Source organism: Drosophila ficusphila, unplaced genomic scaffold, assembly GCF_018152265.1.
Source record: "Drosophila ficusphila isolate 14025-0441.05 unplaced genomic scaffold, ASM1815226v1 contig_286, whole genome shotgun sequence".
Lineage (NCBI taxonomy): Eukaryota > Metazoa > Arthropoda > Insecta > Diptera > Drosophilidae > Drosophila > Drosophila ficusphila.
In genome coordinates this window covers 2,647,539-2,665,296 of record NW_025064189.1, presented here as the reverse complement: position 1 = coordinate 2,665,296, position 17,758 = coordinate 2,647,539, and the positions used below count along the sequence as shown (strand labels likewise).

At 41.3% G+C, this 17,758-nt stretch overlaps 1 protein-coding gene across 1 annotated transcript; it reads left to right on the top strand.

The window, feature by feature from the left end:
• The first annotated feature begins 688 nt into the window (after positions 1-688).
• Positions 689-17,054, top strand: LOC108089559 (homeobox protein araucan). The gene is made up of 5 exons (XM_017187903.2): positions 689-1,206; positions 6,347-6,913; positions 10,323-10,438; positions 15,234-15,565; positions 15,629-17,054. Exons 1-5 carry the CDS (start codon positions 1,156-1,158, stop codon positions 16,702-16,704), a joined length of 2,142 nt encoding a protein of 713 aa, XP_017043392.1. The 5' UTR covers positions 689-1,155; the 3' UTR covers positions 16,705-17,054.
• The last annotated feature ends 704 nt before the right edge of the window (positions 17,055-17,758 follow it).

Genomic DNA, 17,758 nt, shown 5'->3' with positions numbered 1-17,758 from the left:
GTCACCACTTAGCCACCTTACCTTGCCTCACTTTGCTGGCATTTCCAGCTGGCTGGATCACTGCGATCGAGGGCAATTCCAGAACGGAGAAGTCAGTGGTTCAGAGTTTCGAAAGGTAAACAAACAAATGACTAGCCAAACAAAACAAATGGGCGTTGCCCACATTCGAGAATCGGGGGAAAAACAACAACAACAAGAGCTGCGAGAGTTGTGAAAATTCTGGATGTGCGTCTCCGTATCTCTCGTAGTTCCATTTCATTTTTGCTTTCTTTTGTTTGGCGACCTCGCACCTGTCCATTAAAACCAGACCAGCCGAAGGCGATGAAGCCATGCGATTGGTGGTTGGTACGGGCCAGACTTCCAGTGAGCCGCGAATACGAGAGTTGCTGGCGGGGAATGGAATTCTCACTGAGAGGAAAATGCGACCACCACCACCGAAACAACAGTTTGTTGGTGGTGGGCGTTAACCAATTTCATTGACTTCCAGTCTGCCGGCTTTTGCTGCTCCCCAAGGCGAGCGGCATTCTTTCTTTGGGGCGCTCTATCGTTGTCTCGCTCTGGCAAGCAACTGCAGCGGAATGCGCCGACAACAGCAGGAATAACAGCAACAACAACAACAATAACAACGGGAGCAGAAGCAACAGCAACACGGCGACAGCAGCAACAGCAACGGCATTCGCAACCAGTTCGTGTTCGAACGTTATAAGGTGCACATCTGGAGGAGCGTGTGCTAAAAAACGCGCGTTTTGCCGTCGATATTTCGTCGAATTTTTCGTTTGCGTTTGCGAGTCTTGCCGCCGCGTTTTTCGTTGCGAGTGTTGCAAAAAAAAAAAAAATAAAAAAAAAAAAATAAATAAAAGAAAAGCATAAAGAGTGACAGAATACAGCTGCAATCCCTGAGATACTTTTGGATATATTGTACCTTCGGTTGGCCTAATGTCGTTGCTGTTGTCGTTGTTTCCGGTGACTGTGAACAGACCTAATCAAAACTGAGCTGTTAACTGTATAAGCACATCACTTGACTTCACATTTGATGTAGCTGGTATATATCCTTTAGAAGACTGTTCCACGAGAGAGAGCGAGAGAGAGAGAGAGAGAGAGAGTTACTTTAAGACTAGGTCTTATAGCGATATAGTCGAATAGTCACTTAGCGATATGGCTGCCTACACACAATTCGGATACGGAGGCTTTCCGTCGGCCTCGCAGGTGGGTCTCTAATTAATAAGCCCCATACATATTTATAGTCATTAAGTCCCAGGTGATTTCTGATAACGGGGAAATGGGTTCTAAAAACCAGAAGATAAATTGTATAGTGTTATTATTCATTAAAGTGGCTCCTTAAGCTGATTGCGATTATGATAGGCTTAATCAAAATAAAAATTTTCATAATTATCTAATATTAACTTTGGATAAAAGAAGCCGAATTCACAACTATCTTAAATATTTTTTAATTTTTATACGTCTTTAAAAAGTTTATATAATTATCCCCTTGATGTAATTCTGTAATGATGATTAAGCTTATATTTTTTTTAGATGGAGGATTAAGCTTAAAAGTTGTACAAAAAATTTGGTAACACTTTCGCCATAAATACCATCAATATTTTTACTTTACTTAAAAATATCTCATACCTAAAGAAATCAATATAAATTCTACTTAAAGCGTAAAACAAAATTTAAACTTAGAACCTCTTTTTTACACACAATTTCATTATGAATAATTTTATCATAAAAGTAAAAAGTAGAGATCCTTACCATCAAGTTTATTAAGAGTATTTTTACCGACCACAGACAAAGCTATCTGATCTTTTGATCTTGAAGACCCACTATAGGGCAAAACCGCTTTAGTCTTTGATTTTTCCGCTTTTAAACTTTTCACTAAGCAGCAAAAACCAGCTGCTTAAAGCAAACTTTTTCCATGTTTATGACAGTAAATTGGTAAAAGGCCAAACAAAAAACCACAATAAATCAGATTGCTGATAAATGGCCTGAGAAAAAAGCACTCCAAGGATTTAAGACTTTTTGTCAACTGCAAAAAAGCACAAAAACCTTTCGGCACTCTTAAAGACTTTCAACAAAAGAAGTTGCAGGTGTAACTTTAATATGTTGTAAACATTTTGATGGATCACTGAACTGCTAGAAATTATTGGTAGAGTAAATTAAAGCTGTCAATAGTTTGCCTCGGCTTAAGTTTAATTTCCCAGGCAATAATTGCTTAGTATCTTCCCCGGTTGAAAGAAGACTGCGTGGGGATTCCTCCACGGAACTCTGGGAGTCTTTCCCATTTCGGACCACACGAGTCCAATTAAGTGGAGTCGAAAACGAAAACCGGGGAGGGGAGCACAAAAAGCCAGAAAAAAAAGCGAAAAGCCCAGGCTCGTTCGTAGGCAATCAGAAGGCCAAGACGATGGGAGGTGCCGATTGAGGCACGCTCAGGTGAAACTGTTGAAAAGTCAATAAAATTCAATTGCGGCGATCGTAAATCATAAAATTCATAACCGTAAAGTGACAGCTGAGGGCAGGCCCTGGGAATGCGTTGGTAGCTACGTGAGGAGCATTCTGTACACTCCATTGATGCTGGCCAAGATGCCAGATAGTCCACGATCCCACCAGCCGATCGATGGACCAATGACTTTGGTCCCTCCTCTCTGATCTACTTTACATTGCGATGGAGGAGCGGAGGAGGTTGAAGCGAAGGTGAAGTTGCGTTGCTTCTCTCGACTCCAAGTGGCGCTTATAGCCTTCTGCTATCAACTTGGTCATCGGAGTGAAGGTGGAGCAGAAGGAGAAGGATTGTCGGGGGAGGTATCGGAATCGGAATCGGGCATCAGGAATCGGGAATCGGGAACCGGGAGCCTGGCAGCGGACCCAAAGATACAAGTTGCGATTAGATCGCTGCGTTTGCGATTCACAGAAATTTCTACCAAAGCAACTGGAAACTGGACTGGGATGTGCAGTACCAATACAGCAATACTGCAATACTGCTGCTCACTGAACTGGCTCACTGGGCAGCAGCAAACACACATGGCCAAAAGCAGATCTTATCTGCGCACTGTCGCCTGCCAGTCGTCTGCAACTTCCAGCCTCCAACTGCCAACAGTTCGACTCCAGAGCTCCAGAAGACAGAAGACGTGGCCAATTCACATGGCCCACTGGACTGGCGCTTCCTCCTCCAGCGGAAAGGCAGCAGCAGGAATGGAGGAGTCCCTCTGCCTTACTCTTTGCCTCATGAATAATGCATTCGCTCAAGGAGCTGAGGAATCTGGCAGGCGCATAGAGCTCCCTATATGGTGTCGCCTATCAGATCAGTTGTCATAATTCTCATATTGTGCGAGAGTTTCTCTGGGAACGGAGAACCGCGAACGGAGAACTGAGAATCGAGAACCGAGAACCGAGAACGAAGCCTCCTCCTCCTTCATTTCGATCGTCGAGCATTCCCATACGAAACCGAAAATGTATTTGCTTTTTACTAATTAAAATCACGCGGCACAAAAAACACCTGAATCATTCATTTGTAAAATTTTGATAAATGGTTGTATGATTTTTTTTCGTTTTTTTTTTTATATTTTTTTGTGTGTTTTTTTCAATGATGTCCCTATATATAGTCAGCTTGTCTTGGCCTCGAAATTCTATTATTTGTGCGCTCCAGCATGACTCAGAAATTTTCCTCTATATTAATTATGAGACGACCTTCTAGTGGATCACTCACCTGTAGAATCCCCAGAGAATCGATCTCGCATCGATCGCATCCGATAATTATAACAAAAAATAATATGCACGGTTAGCGATTTTGGGGCAAAGTTTTTGGGTCGGTTCTATTGTCAGATTATGTTAATGGCGCGGAATAATTATGCGTTTTCGGGACAGCATTTAATTTTTGCCGGAGAATTCTGCTGCCACGGAAGCCGTGTAAGCCGGCTGAAATTGTTGCCCAGGTATTATGACCTTTTCGCTGGCATTCGATCAATTTGTAGCTGTCCATCGGGCGGAGCACTCAACTTAATTATGGGTTCGACGATATATATTTTTCGCCAGGCAGACTTCTTCTTCCTCAGACTTCAGAAATTGAGGAGGCATCAGCAGTCCGCTCGTTTCGCAGATTGCCCGCGGTAATTTTCAGAAGCCTTCGCCAGCATGTTGCATCGACTCCATCTCCATCTTCATATCCACATCGATCTCGGGCTTGGAGCCCGTTCCATCGGTCCTCGGACCTCGGCGGACCTATAGGCGTCGGCTGCCACACCCTCATTGATTTCTGGCATCTTTAAATGCCCAACCAGTCTGCGGGCTTGGCGCATTTTGCATATTAATTGCCAAGTGACTGGCGCATGCCATAGGCGCAAAAAGCCGAAGCTCCACCGAAAAGATGGAGGACATCACCCATCATCGGAGCTCCCTCTCGGCACTTGAAATCGATTTGCCGGGTAATTGATCTGGCCGCCATTGCAGAGAAATCCAAGGAGAGTGAGCAGCCAAAAAAAACAACAAAAAAAAGAGGAGCTGGAATCCAACGGAAGACCATTGATTAAGGGAACCTAATCGCCGCGGGATTACGAATCCCGTACAGCTTCTGCGCTTTCCTGGCCGGCGGCATTGATTGTGTGTTAACACCATATTCGCTTACACGTTATCGATGCATCTTGTAATATGGGCCTTCTGTCGATTTTTCGAATTAAATTCGCAATTACCCAGTGATTCCATGGCGATTCCAAGCGATTCCAAGTGGAAGCCCCCGCTTTGCCAGGAGGTGGATTGTATATACGATATCTGGGGATGGGTAAACAACATTGCCGGACATCAATATTTATGAAGTTTCCAGTACGGCAGTTAGCATGACTTACTCGGGTTTATGCTGCAGAAAATTAGCCATTATGCATGTACGTGCGTTTCCTGTCCAGAGATGGAAGAGATGGAGGCATCCATTCCCAGGCAGGTTTTCACCTCGCATCTCCGCCAGCGAGTTGACATCTATGTAGTGCGGCTTGTTGCCGGAGGCAGTTTTCTGTAATTATAAGATCAGTTATCAATTTGTAATAACATCTTGTCAGATTAATAGATCGCTTCAAGTAGCAACCGTCTTGATTGCTGTTAAACATTTTTTTAATACCTAATTCAAAATAAAGACTACCAAAATATTCTAATCAGTAAAAGTAAAATCATTTATAATTGGAATTATAATAGTCTATAAAATAAAACCTATAAAGTGGCCTTTAATAATTCTTGTTTATTATCGAAAGTTATTAAGTTCAAATGATATTAGTTAACTTTAATTATTTAACAGGAAAAAATACTTTACTTCAGGAAGCTTTATAGCTACTAAAATCAAATATCAAATAATAAAAAATTTTATTACCTCATATGCTCTTTTGATCATTCAACGAAAATTTCTTATCACCTGAGCAGCCCAAGAAACTAATTCACCGGCGAAATGTTTGGAGATAAAAACTGTCAGTTTAGAGACAGCTTTTTGGGTTCAAAATGAAATATTTTCCTTCAATATCATTGTGATTGGAGGTTTCTTGGAAGCCCCACCTCTGCACAGTAAGTGTGGACTCTTATCAGCTCCCCAAATCTCTTTAAGGTGTTCGAAATGACCCTTCTGCAGCCCAGGGAAAATATTTCTCGATCATCAACAGCCTTTGGTGTTTGAAATAAAAATTAAAATGGGCTCTTGATTAACATGCATTAGTTATGTAAACCGGTGGCGATGTGTGTTTATATATCACTTAAGGCTATCAGCGAAGTGGCTTTTGGGGTTTTGAAGTATCTGCACAGGGGGAAACATATGATATCAGTTTAAGAGTCAAATTAATTTTAAATTTCACTTATTAAGTCGCATATTAGTTGAATCTTAAAACATAATATAATGGGTTGGGAAGGCAGAAACATTTGTAGGCACATTCAACAAGTTAAATGATAATAATGATGAAATTTTTTACGATTTAAAAACTTTATACAACACTGTGGCTTATCAATTTCTTTAATATCTATGCAGTAAATTAATTAACCTATCCCAAAGAAAAGCTCTTCAAATCATTTAAACCACAGGATTTCTGTTTTTATTTTAAAAATTCCTTTGACATTCCAAGATTTGTTCCTATATTTTAATTATACCATAAACCGTATTTTTCAATTTCTAAATTTTATATAACTTTTTTGGGGTAAGGAAAATAAAGAAAATATCTATTCTTACCACTTTTTTTTACTTTTCTCAAACAAAACTTTTACAATTTTCCCTGTGCAGTCAGTTTAATATACTCATAAGATAAGCGGCTAAAAAGCCGAACTTGTGTTTCAATTTGCGATAGAGCCCGACTCAAAGAACCCCTCCACATCCAATCTCTTGCAGCTCCTGCCGCCAAGTGCCCAGCCGCCGGAGGACGCTTCCGCGAATGTGAACGTGAATGTGAATGTGAACGAGGCGCTGGTGATGACAAACGCCCCGGCGATGAGCCCCGCGGGCGGTCCGGATTGTCAGGGCAGCCAGCCGCCTGGAGGAGCTGGCGGAGATGCCTCCTCGGGGGCGCTCAGTCCCAATGCGCTTTCGCAGAACTCCAATGCAGCAACGGTGGTTGGAGCAGGATCCTCAGCGGGTGGAGGAGGGGGAGGTGGAGCGGATCTGGCCACCGGTGGCTCCCTGGACGGCAATGGTGTGGGCACGACGCCCACGGCCGGCGGTGCTGGTGGTGGTGGTGGTGGTGGATCCTGCTGCGAGAACGGGCGGCCCATAATGACCGACCCGGTGTCGGGTCAGACGGTCTGCTCCTGCCAGTACGACTCCGCCCGCCTCGCCCTCTCCAGCTACTCCCGCCTGCCGGCGGCCAGCGTCGGCGTCTACGGTACGCCCTACCCCTCGACGGACCAAAATCCCTACCAGAGCATCGGAGTGGACAGCTCCGCCTTCTATTCGCCGCTGGTAAGTGCACTTGAAACAATCTTAAGTTGGGGGAAACTAAAGAATTTTTATTATTATGAGTTTTTATTTATCTCCATGATCATTAAAATGCCTTAAAATTGAAAATTATATTGTTAACAAAAAATTAGATTTTAAAATAGTTTTAATTTAGGCAAACAAAAAGTAATCACCACTTCTTAGGCTTTGGTCGAATACTTAATAATTTTGAATAAAAACTTAAAAATTTAAATAGTAAATAAATATGTCACTATCAATTGCAAATTAAATACAAAATAAGGATATAACATTTTTGTTGAGTTTTGATCAATTCAATTATAAAGCATGAAAAACATGGATTGTTATCTTTGTTTGAACTTATATTTAACACCCTTTTTATAATTTGAAATTTCAAAGAAGGTTATAATATATTTTTCCAAGTGTTTTGGCCAAGAACCGGAGGAGGGCCAAGAGCCATGGGCCAGAGGGCTAAATGGATTATCTCAACGTATGACTTTAATTGTGTAGTCAGTGGCTTTTGTCCGCAGCTTAGGAGGGAGACAAAAACAACGACAACATAAGACAACGAGACCGGGGGAAACAACGACAACGACAACAACGATGGCTTGTCAATGCAGTCGACTAAATCGAATTATCATTATGGCTGACTGAAGCTCAGTCAAACCTCATTTGGCTCCGTATCGGGGGTTTAGTTTCTGCCAGATCCCCACTCCCCACCGAACTCCACCCCGCCGCTCTTTTTCTATCCCCGTCCGTCTATCCATCTACCTAATTTATAAGCCCGTTTACTCCGCCGGGTTCCCTACTGCCAACAGCCCAACAGGCGAACAGACTTCCATTGCGATATTCGATACTTTGCATAAAGAAAGGCAAAATCATTGGAAACAAAACATATTGCCCCATGGCCTCAATTACACTCCACTCTCTTCGTGTATGTGTGGGCTAATCAAGCCCATGTTGATGTGTGTGTGTGAGCACCCCACATACACACAGTTGGAGGTCAAAGAAATAGTAGTAGTAAAAGTGCCTAAAAAGTATTTTATTATTCTAAACACAAAATATTAAAAAAATTTTATGAAAAACATATGCCGTTTAGCATAAATAAATTTAATTTAAATAATTAAATATTTTCAAAATATTTTAATTTAATCTATTATAACGGTATTATTTTTTTTACATTTTTTTTAATATTGCTGTCTAAGTTTGTTAATTTTTTTGATTTCATTTTGATGGCCTAAAGCTTTCTTTCATTTCTTGGCCAAGCAACTTCCTAAGCCATTTATTTCGGGAATTTTTTCAATCTACTCTTACATTACCCCATTAATTGGCAATTTATGTTGGCCTCCTTGAAGGCTACTATTATTTTGACCGCCACTGTGCTCATATGGTCTCTAAGTGACCGCTGAAATGTACACGAGCACAGCATGACTGAAAGCAAAACACACGCTGCTGCTGCTGCTGCTGCTTTTGCTTTTGCTGCTGGCCTGAATGAAAGGCAAACACAAACACAAACACAAGCTCGAACAAACACATAAAATTGGCAACAATATGTATAACAACAATGTGGACAGTATTTAGCCTTGGCAAATAACTAACTGCCCGAGATGGATAGGCCAAACAGCTTAGCTTGGCTGGAAGTGCCCAAATAACCGAGCAAGTGTTTTATAAGGACATCATGTTGCCGCATCGCACACCAGATAAATATTTTCATCGACGTGGTTTGTGTACACAATTTTTGTTCAACAATCTGTCGAAAAATATGTTGGCAATTTTTTACCAGAACTTCTTAATTTGTAAAGCTAATTTTGCATTAGAATTTTTCCCATAATCCCATTAAATCTCATCATCAATTTTAATACAAATCTATATTTTTTTCATGATTATTTAATATGGAGTTTGCTTTGCCTACAACCGCTAATTTTGTTATCAACTTTTAAAACGTTTTTATTACTAGTTGCTTGAATGTCTTGTAATCTGTCAACACTCTTGAAAATATAATAATTTTGTCAGCTTGCAATAGATAAAAACATTTATAGGGGCGTGCATTAATTTCCACAGAGATATTTATAAACTTTTTGAAAATACTAAACTGCCCCAATAAAGTGAAAAAAATATAGTCTTACTGCCTTAAAAATGTTTCCTCCTAGGGCATGTAAATTTCTGATTAAATTAACAAACAAGTTTCATAAATTGCTCCTAATTTAGAGAAATCTTAAAACACTTGTCCGACTTTGTCAACAATATTCCCCCAATGTTTACGAGGGCTGTAATAAGCACATTAGTTTGAACGATCTAATTAATATGAACGAAGACACCGTCTAATCAACTTGGGCGGCTCTCGGCGAGTACTTCAAAGAAAATCTACTATCTGGTGAGGCAAGAGGAAAACCCCTCGGGAAAGGAGAGGAGAGCAGAGGAAAAGCAAATGGGGCGGAGACGGCAGCGGCAGCCACCAAAGTGTCATGTTAAATTGTTATTTACAACAACAGGAAATTCATTCGTTCCCTTTTTTTTCCCTTTTTTTTTTTTTTTTTTTTTGAGGCGAGCACCTGACCGAGTGTCTTTTTTATCGGTTGTCACGAAGCGCATACTTTTAATTAAGAAAATATCTCGGAGGTCTCTCGATAAGATGTCGTCGCTCATTTTTCGGCGGCGAGGTGTTAATACTTCGGTTCTCAAGGGAGATCTAGCAAAATCTCACTCCAAGTCATTTTGGATTGGTAAATAAATCGGGAAGAGGGCTTTTTTTTCGATTGGCGATCCAATACCTGTTCGAACGACATTTTGATAAATATATTTGTCACTCGGCCGCGGCGGTTTTCTCGTTAAGGGGTGGGGTGAAAAATTAATAAACAACGGCATACATGATGTTAAGCAATTAAAAATGTTAATACCGTTTCATAAATCAAGAGCTCACAAAAGCCCGGCTCGACAGGGCCAACCAGATTGGGCGCTCGACCAGCGGCGATCTGGCCAATAGTTGTCGCTCATAAATCCGGCTGTCATTTTCCGAGGGCATAAATCGCAGCACGCCACAAACAGACTCATTGGACTCCGCGGTCCAAATTAAAATTCAAAAGTGTCAGCCTTTTGCGGGCTGCTTTCATATAATAACAATAATCGGCGCTCCAACTTAGATAATACCGATTTTTTCGGAACTCGAAAAGTTTTGCCGCCCCTTAAATTATGTATTTTTCTGTATCGATCGGTGTTATCTGTCTTTAAAATATGGCTAGGCATTCGGCATTTGCTTGTTCAGCTGCGAAATATGTTGCCAAATTATAAATTCCATGTTAACAAAATTGTCAACTTCGAAAACTGTGGGAAAATGCTTTGTTCGCCGCTTTGTTTGGCAAATGCCATACTCCTCTTATAATCACTCAATTCAATGCTGAATTCTTAATCGTTTCAGAGCAATCCGTACGGACTGAAGGACACGGGAGCGGGTCCGGAAATGGGAGCTTGGACCTCGGCCGGTTTGCAGCCCACCACGGGCTATTATTCCTACGATCCCATGTCGGCCTACGGGTAAGCAAAAAAAAATCCTCACTGCCACTGGCATTTGTATTTTAATTTAATTAGGCCCGGTAGAAAAAGAATAACAGAATTGAATGGCAATCGCGTGGCTCTAGGCCACAAATTAAGACACCGCCGCCAAAACAATAATTAATTGCGTCTAATAGAAAATAAATAGAAAGCCTTTTAGCCCAATTTAAATACATGGCTCGCCGAATCGAATGCAATCGCGCGCCCATAATTAATTACAAAATATTTGCGAGTACTTGAAATTGATTTGAATTTAATTGCTTGCGGCGGCTGCGCTGCCCTCTTCCTCCATTTTCCTGCGTTTTCCCCTGCTTTCCACCGATTTTCCCCCACAGACGGAGGTCAAAATGCTCTAGGGACTGGCGATAATAAAATTTGAATTGTTCGAAACTGTATGAGAGCGCGAAATTATTTATTTATGATTGCTGCAAAAATAATGGCAGTTAATTGCACGCCAGTGCGCCCAACGCATACCATCCACATGGTTTTATATATAAATACATGTGTGCTATTGCACTGAAAAGAAGGAATTAAAATATATATATATATATATATATATATATATATATATTAACTGTCTTCTCCTTAAAAAAAATGTTTAAATAATTGCAATTATTATCTTTATAGAATTTGTAATGGATCAAAGTTTTTAATAATAATAAATGAGGTTTAAATACCTTATGTATGTATTCATGGCTTTGAAAGACTTATTATTCCTTTATTGATCAACAATAATATTTCTATTAATGATATATTTTTAAACAAGAAACTTATGTTCAAAATTTGTTTGCGCCGAAGTTCTAGCTTTTACCCATAAATGTCCTCCCACTTTTTAATTTAAGTATAAAGACTTTAAATAGGTTTGTACATGCTGCATACCTTTTTTTAATAATTAACAAGGGTAGGGAACACATTCCTTCAGTTTTATTCTCTGTGTAGGTGCGTGATTTTATGGAATGTGCAGTATAATTAGCACCTATTAAATAAATATTTTGAGCATATAAAAGACAGCAGAATTTGTTGTTGTGCATGCACATGCATTAAGCCTTAAGTATGTACACACGTGGGTGCACACACAAGTGCGTACGCACACACAGGAGTGAAAAGTGAGGAGGGGAGCAGGGGGAAAGGAGACAGGAGACAGGAGTAGGCAGGAGGAGTCTCCCCAGTCCCGCAGTCCGAATATATGTAATTCCGAATCCGAATCGGGGGAAGAGTTGAAGAGCTGAAAGGGCTGAAAGGCTGAGTGGCATGCAACGGCTGCGGCTTCCCGTTGGACGGTTTGGATGGTTTGGATGGTTGGACGGTTGGGTTGGATTGGATCGGTTCGCTTTCGTTTGGGCCAAGTTTGCGTGCGGAAAGCCCATGAAATCGAGCTGCAGCTAAGTGAATGAATGAGTGAGTGAGTTGTAAGCGATGCATGTTGAATGGGGCGGTTGGGGGAGGGGCGGGGCGGGGAGGGGGGCGGTGAGGTGTGAGCCGCAAATGAACGCCATGTTGGCCGCCATATTGAGCGGCGGTACATACGCACGTACTTACCAATCCACCGGTGTTCGTATGTACTTGGACCAGTATGTGGCTACACTTTGGGAAAAAGCCTACTTTATAGTCACTATAAAACTTTATTTGCTTCGAATTCATAACTTAACGCATAAAAAAAAAATATATCATCTTCAACTTTATAGAAATTATTTGGGATATTTAGCTTTTGAAATTTTCCTACCCATAAAATTTTAACAAATTGTATGACCTTGAAGTATTGGTTTCTAATATATTTCTAATAAGTAGACATCCATTAAAATTTTTTATTGTTATTTTGCTATTTTAAAATCTGTTATTTATGTCTTAGTTTTCTTATTCATAGAACTGTTTTCAAATGTTTAGTTTAAAAGCAAATTGATCTTAATTCAAAAACAAGTCTTTCTGCCAAATTTACAAAATGTTCTAGAAAGAACACTTGTTATTCAATTAATATATATTTTTTTTTCACGGTGTGTAGGCGTGTACATATTTACGGGTTGACAAACATTTAAGAGAGGAACGGTTGCGCTTTGTTTTGTTCATCGTCACAAATTGGCAACGGAGTGGGAAAACTCGGAAAGGTGGAAAATCAGACTGACTGACTGACAGTCAGTCAGTTAGGCCATCTGTCTGTCTGTCTGGCAGATGGCAATTGCAGGGGGCTTTTCCGGGAGGGGGAGGTAGAAGGTAAATGAGGTGGTTGGGAGGGAAAACTTTGGGTGGGGATGGTGGAGTGACAGCCAGCGTAATTACCCAGTGACAGGCATGAACGTGTCTGCTCACGGGAGCCAATGTCATTTGTGCCACAGCCAACTCAGCTGAACTCAACCAGCCAGCGTTATTTGTTCGAAATGTGCTCGCCGCTGTAAATCGCGCAAATCGCAACTCGCAGATAATGGCCGCCGTAATTGGTGGCTCCGCGACCAAATTGCATGTGCGCCTGCTGGGTATGAAAAGCTAAAATGCGAAATGTAAATGTGTGTAAGCCGGTCTAAAACTAATAAGCGGCCCATTCAGTCGACCGCTATGCGGCTATAGTATGTGACCATATAGCCGTGTCCGTGTGTTTGTGTGAACAAGAATGTGATTTGTTAACAAGATTATGGCCCGCCAGTAGCAGCATTTACAGCCAAATCACTTTTTTTTTTTTTGTTTACGAGTTATGCCAAAAGAACGCAGACACATGTACATTTATACACACATACACACATACATACATAGATAAATACATACATCGAGTTTTACATGCATTCGCTGTACTGCAATTATATGGCGAATACAAAAATAGGATGCGTGCCAATTACGGACAAATTGATGTTTGTTAGGTTGTAAAACATAACAGCACAAAAAGCCCACAAAGCGTATCACTCGGATCGGATCCGTCGGATCCGACTACCAAACTACCGAACTACGCGATAATCATATAGCCGCTCCGTTTTAAATACTGACATTCGTCCGATGTTGTGGGTTACGTGCCTGAAATTATGGACTCCACAAACTCCGCTCACGGGTATTGGACAAATCTGGATTACTTATTCAAAAGTTACAGTGGGAGATCTGGAAGGCAGACGGTTCTTTTAAGTTTATATTTCCAACAGTTTCACTTTGAAATTCTATTAAAAAGTTTCCTCATTAAATGACAAAACTACAAAACTTGAACTTATTAAAAAATAAACGTAAATCATTTAACTGTAAATTTTTAGTTCGGTTTCAATTTAAATAAATATAATTTTTACTGAATTTATAAATCATAAATTAAAGAATAATTTCAACTTTGCTTTTACCTATTTTTAACTTTATCATAATTTTATTTCAATTACGCACCCAGAAGCTTTCCCTATTTGGATAACATTTAAATAGTTTATTTCTAAAAATAATAATCCTTGAATAAAAAAGAACCTTATTTTTAGTACTATCACAATCAAAAATAAGCTTACACATCCCGAAAAACGTTTACATTTTGGTTAAATCCTGCACTATATTTAGTGGGTTGAATAAAAAAACCATCGCGAGTCCTCCTCCAAACTCTTGTGCTAATCACTGGCAACATCCTCCACACTGCACGCAATCAGGGTCGCCTACTGTTACAACCAAAATAAAAAGAGGACGAAAAAGTGGGGTAAAAAAGCAGAAGGAACAAGGAGAAAGGACGTCGAATTTACATTCGACGGGCAGCGGTCCCGAGTTTCGCTTCGTTCTTTATCTTGTTGTAAAATTCACCGCACACAAACTGTTGATTGTGGCTCCATAAAAATCCCATGGAAAAAAGGAACCAAACCAATCGGAAAAATGAAGAAGGACGAAGGACGAAGGACGAAAAGGGATTTCGGGGAAGACCCGAAAGTGAAAAGCGGATGAGCCGGATGTGCAGCGGAGTTCGCCTGGTTTGGGGCTTAATTTAGCTGGCAAGTGAATGGTGGATGGATCGGAGGACCACCATAGACCATTATTGCGAAGGACGGATGAGTGGGTGGGACGTTGGGGGGAGGGGGAGGGGCTATACCACAGCCTCTGGTGGGTTAAAAAATGCGATAAGTGCACTGCTGGAGAGAACTGGCGGAGTGGAGTGGAGTGGAATACAACTGGATCACCCGGTTGCACCCACTTGTCGTCCTCGTTATTGCCGGAGACGCTGTTCGGGTTTGCTCCTCATCTTGTTGTTGTTGTTGTTGTTGCTTTTTGTGGCCGTGCCCTGTTTCACAACTATGTTTTACAATATTTTGACGTTGTATTACACTGGCAGGACGTGGACCCCCAGCTCAATGGAGCAGGAGGAGGCAGGAGGAAGCCAGCGGGGGGCAGGTGGTAGGAAAACATCAATTTGAGTTTTCCGCATTTTTAATGAATTTCCATGTTTCGCTACTGCCGCGATTGCAATTAGACAGAGAATATTTCTTCAAAGCGGAGCACTAAATTAAGGAATCTGTACTTCTTCTCAAATTTTATTTTTGTAAAAAATTTTTTTGCTGCTCAGGTTTAATTAGAATCTTTAGAAGTTGAATTTATTTCTAACAACATTACCCTAAGGAATTTAATTTTAAGAACTGTTTACATTTTTCACATAGCTTTACTTAAATAATAAATAAATCAGCTTACATAAAACTACATGTTTGAAAAATATTTGCATAACACAAACATGATTTGCTTTGGAATTATAATTAATGGTATTTACATGATCATTAAAACTAATTATTTAATTAATTGTAATTGTGTGTGGTTAAATATTATCTCTAAATATTCTATAATTTAATTCCAGTTATGGCGCTAGTTACGATCTGGCGGCCCGACGCAAGAACGCCACGCGGGAATCGACGGCCACGCTGAAGGCCTGGCTAAATGAGCACAAGAAGAACCCTTATCCCACCAAGGGCGAGAAGATAATGCTGGCCATCATCACCAAGATGACCCTCACCCAGGTGTCCACCTGGTTCGCCAATGCCCGTCGTCGGCTGAAGAAGGAGAACAAGATGACCTGGGAGCCGAAGAACCGAACGGATGACGACGATGATGCCATGGTGTCCGATGATGAAAAGGATAAAGAGGACTTGGAGCCGAGCAAGGGCAGCCAGAGTGGCAGTTTGGCCAAAGGTACATCATTTTAAAGGTATATCCTGGGGTTCCCAACTTACAGCTGCTGTTTCTTCCAACCAGATGAGACCAAAGAGGAGGAGGATGCCATAGACGAGGACCAAAAGTGCTTGGGTCAGGCGAACATTCTGCGAGCTGGCTTTGGTTATCCCTCTAGTGGAGCTGGTGGTTATCCCGGTGGAGGTGGCTCCTCGAGTGGCCACCCCGGTGGCTACCATCCTTATCACCATCAGCATCCCGCTTACTATCAAGCTGGTCAGCAGGGAATGTTGCCTTTCCATGGGGAGAGCTCCAAACTGCAGGGCGAACTTGGGGATTCAAAAAACCAGCTAGGCCGGGATTGTGGCGTGCCGATTCCAGCTACCAAGCCGAAGATCTGGAGTCTGGCCGACACAGTTGGCTGCAAGACCCCGCCCCCGGCCTACATGGGTCACCAATCGATGCCGCTGCAACAGCAGCAACAGCAACAGCAACAGCAGCAACAGACGCAACAGCAATATCCGCCGCAGGATGCAGGACGAGAGCAACAGCTGTTCAATGGGGCCGCAGCTCCCTACCTGAGGCCCCACACCACGGCATACGGGGGTTTTCTAGGGGCTACGACCCAGCAGCTGCATACTACGAGCAGCAGTATCCCCTACAGCAATATGCACCCGCAGCAGCAGCAGCCGCAGCAGCAGCAGCAGCAGCAGCAGTTGCAAGTGGGCGGTACCATCCATACTACGGCAAGTTCGAGCGGACCACTGCAGTTCCAACTGCAGCGGCAACATCCGCAGCAGCAGCAACTGCAGCAGCAGCAGCTGCAACAATCTCAGTCCACAGCGAATCAGCGGGCGATGGGGTTTCTCGAAGCCCAACCAGATACTCCACCCCAAACTCCGCCGAATATGAAGGTGCTGAGCGGAGCTTTGAGTCTCCTGCCTACCGCTTCTCAAGCCCCTATGACCGCTACCTGTCGCAGCAGTAATGCCTTTGGCTTCTCCTCGAACTACCCCATGAACTTCTCGGCCAGGATTGGGGAGTACTCCCCGCGGGATGACTACAGCAGCGGGAACAGCAGCAGCAGCAGCTCCTCGTCGCCGCAACTCCAGCGAAATGAGGCCATGTTCAAGCCGCTCTTCAAGAAGTTCACCAACTAAATCGGACTGGAAATATATATATATATATATTATATATAGAAAAGTATATCTTTGGGATCGTGCAAGAACCAGACGGATTGTGTAATATTAACTGTAGCCGTGTAGCGCGTTAAGTAACTTCAAGTTTCATTCAAGTTATGCATCGTATCTAGAGTACCAGATCAAATGTTTCTCTTCAAACTGCAATGTAAGCTTAGGCTAAATACTAAATACTAAACTAGCGCAATAAGATTGTAAACTGTGATACGTTTTTCATTGTCTAACAGACTTCACACTAAACACTTCGTCTATATGAACACATAATCTAAATAATTTTAACTCGTTTAATAAAATTCTTTATAATCATGAAAGGTAAATGTGTTCTTAAATTGAAGGGGTTGGGAATGGATGGAAATATTTGTAGTTTCAGGTCTTGAAAAGTAAGTATTATTTTGTGGTTTTTCATCGACATCGTATAAAAATGTAGGCTTCCATTTTTATTCGTTGCAATTCATCAGAAAATCAAATACTTGTAGAGATTGAATTTATCAGTTACCAATGCAATTTACAAATGCAATGTCACTTTAACTTTTTGCATGACATACACATACCTATGTTTGCTGACAGAAAACTATTTTTTTTTGTGTACATATACATACATATTTTGTACCTATTATTATTTTCATGTAGAGATTTTTATTCGAAATACTGCTAATTACCTCTTTTTCCTATTAGACATATTAGCATAAATTCCCCTCAATTTATGGTTTTGTAGTAATCGCTTGGACATTTTCAATAAATATTATTATTCCTTTTATGACATACAAAAAGAAAAAATTTTGAGAGTTTTATTAAAACTTCTATTATTTATATAGTTCTTAAATAAAATACAATATAAAATCTTGCAGTGTAGATGCAGCTGAATCTGATATTTTTCGGTGTGTAGGTTTTGGCCAAATTGACGCAGAAATTGTCAAATGGCCGAGACATGGACAATGTTGTCCGCATGCGAGACAAAACCAAAACCAAAAGCCGGCATCTTTGCGTCTGTGTTCGTGGACGGACTTCTACCTGA

Bases quoted from the DNA above. Each gene is read 5' to 3' on its own strand.
- LOC108089559 (XM_017187903.2), top strand. From the start codon at position 1,156: ATGGCTGCCTACACACAATTCGGATACGGAGGCTTTCCGTCGGCCTCG. The intron at 10,439-15,233 runs GTAAGCAAAAAA...ATTTAATTCCAG, and splicing joins GATCCCATGTCGGCCTACGG to TTATGGCGCTAGTTACGATC. The intron at 15,566-15,628 runs GTACATCATTTT...TCTTCCAACCAG, and splicing joins GAGTGGCAGTTTGGCCAAAG to ATGAGACCAAAGAGGAGGAG.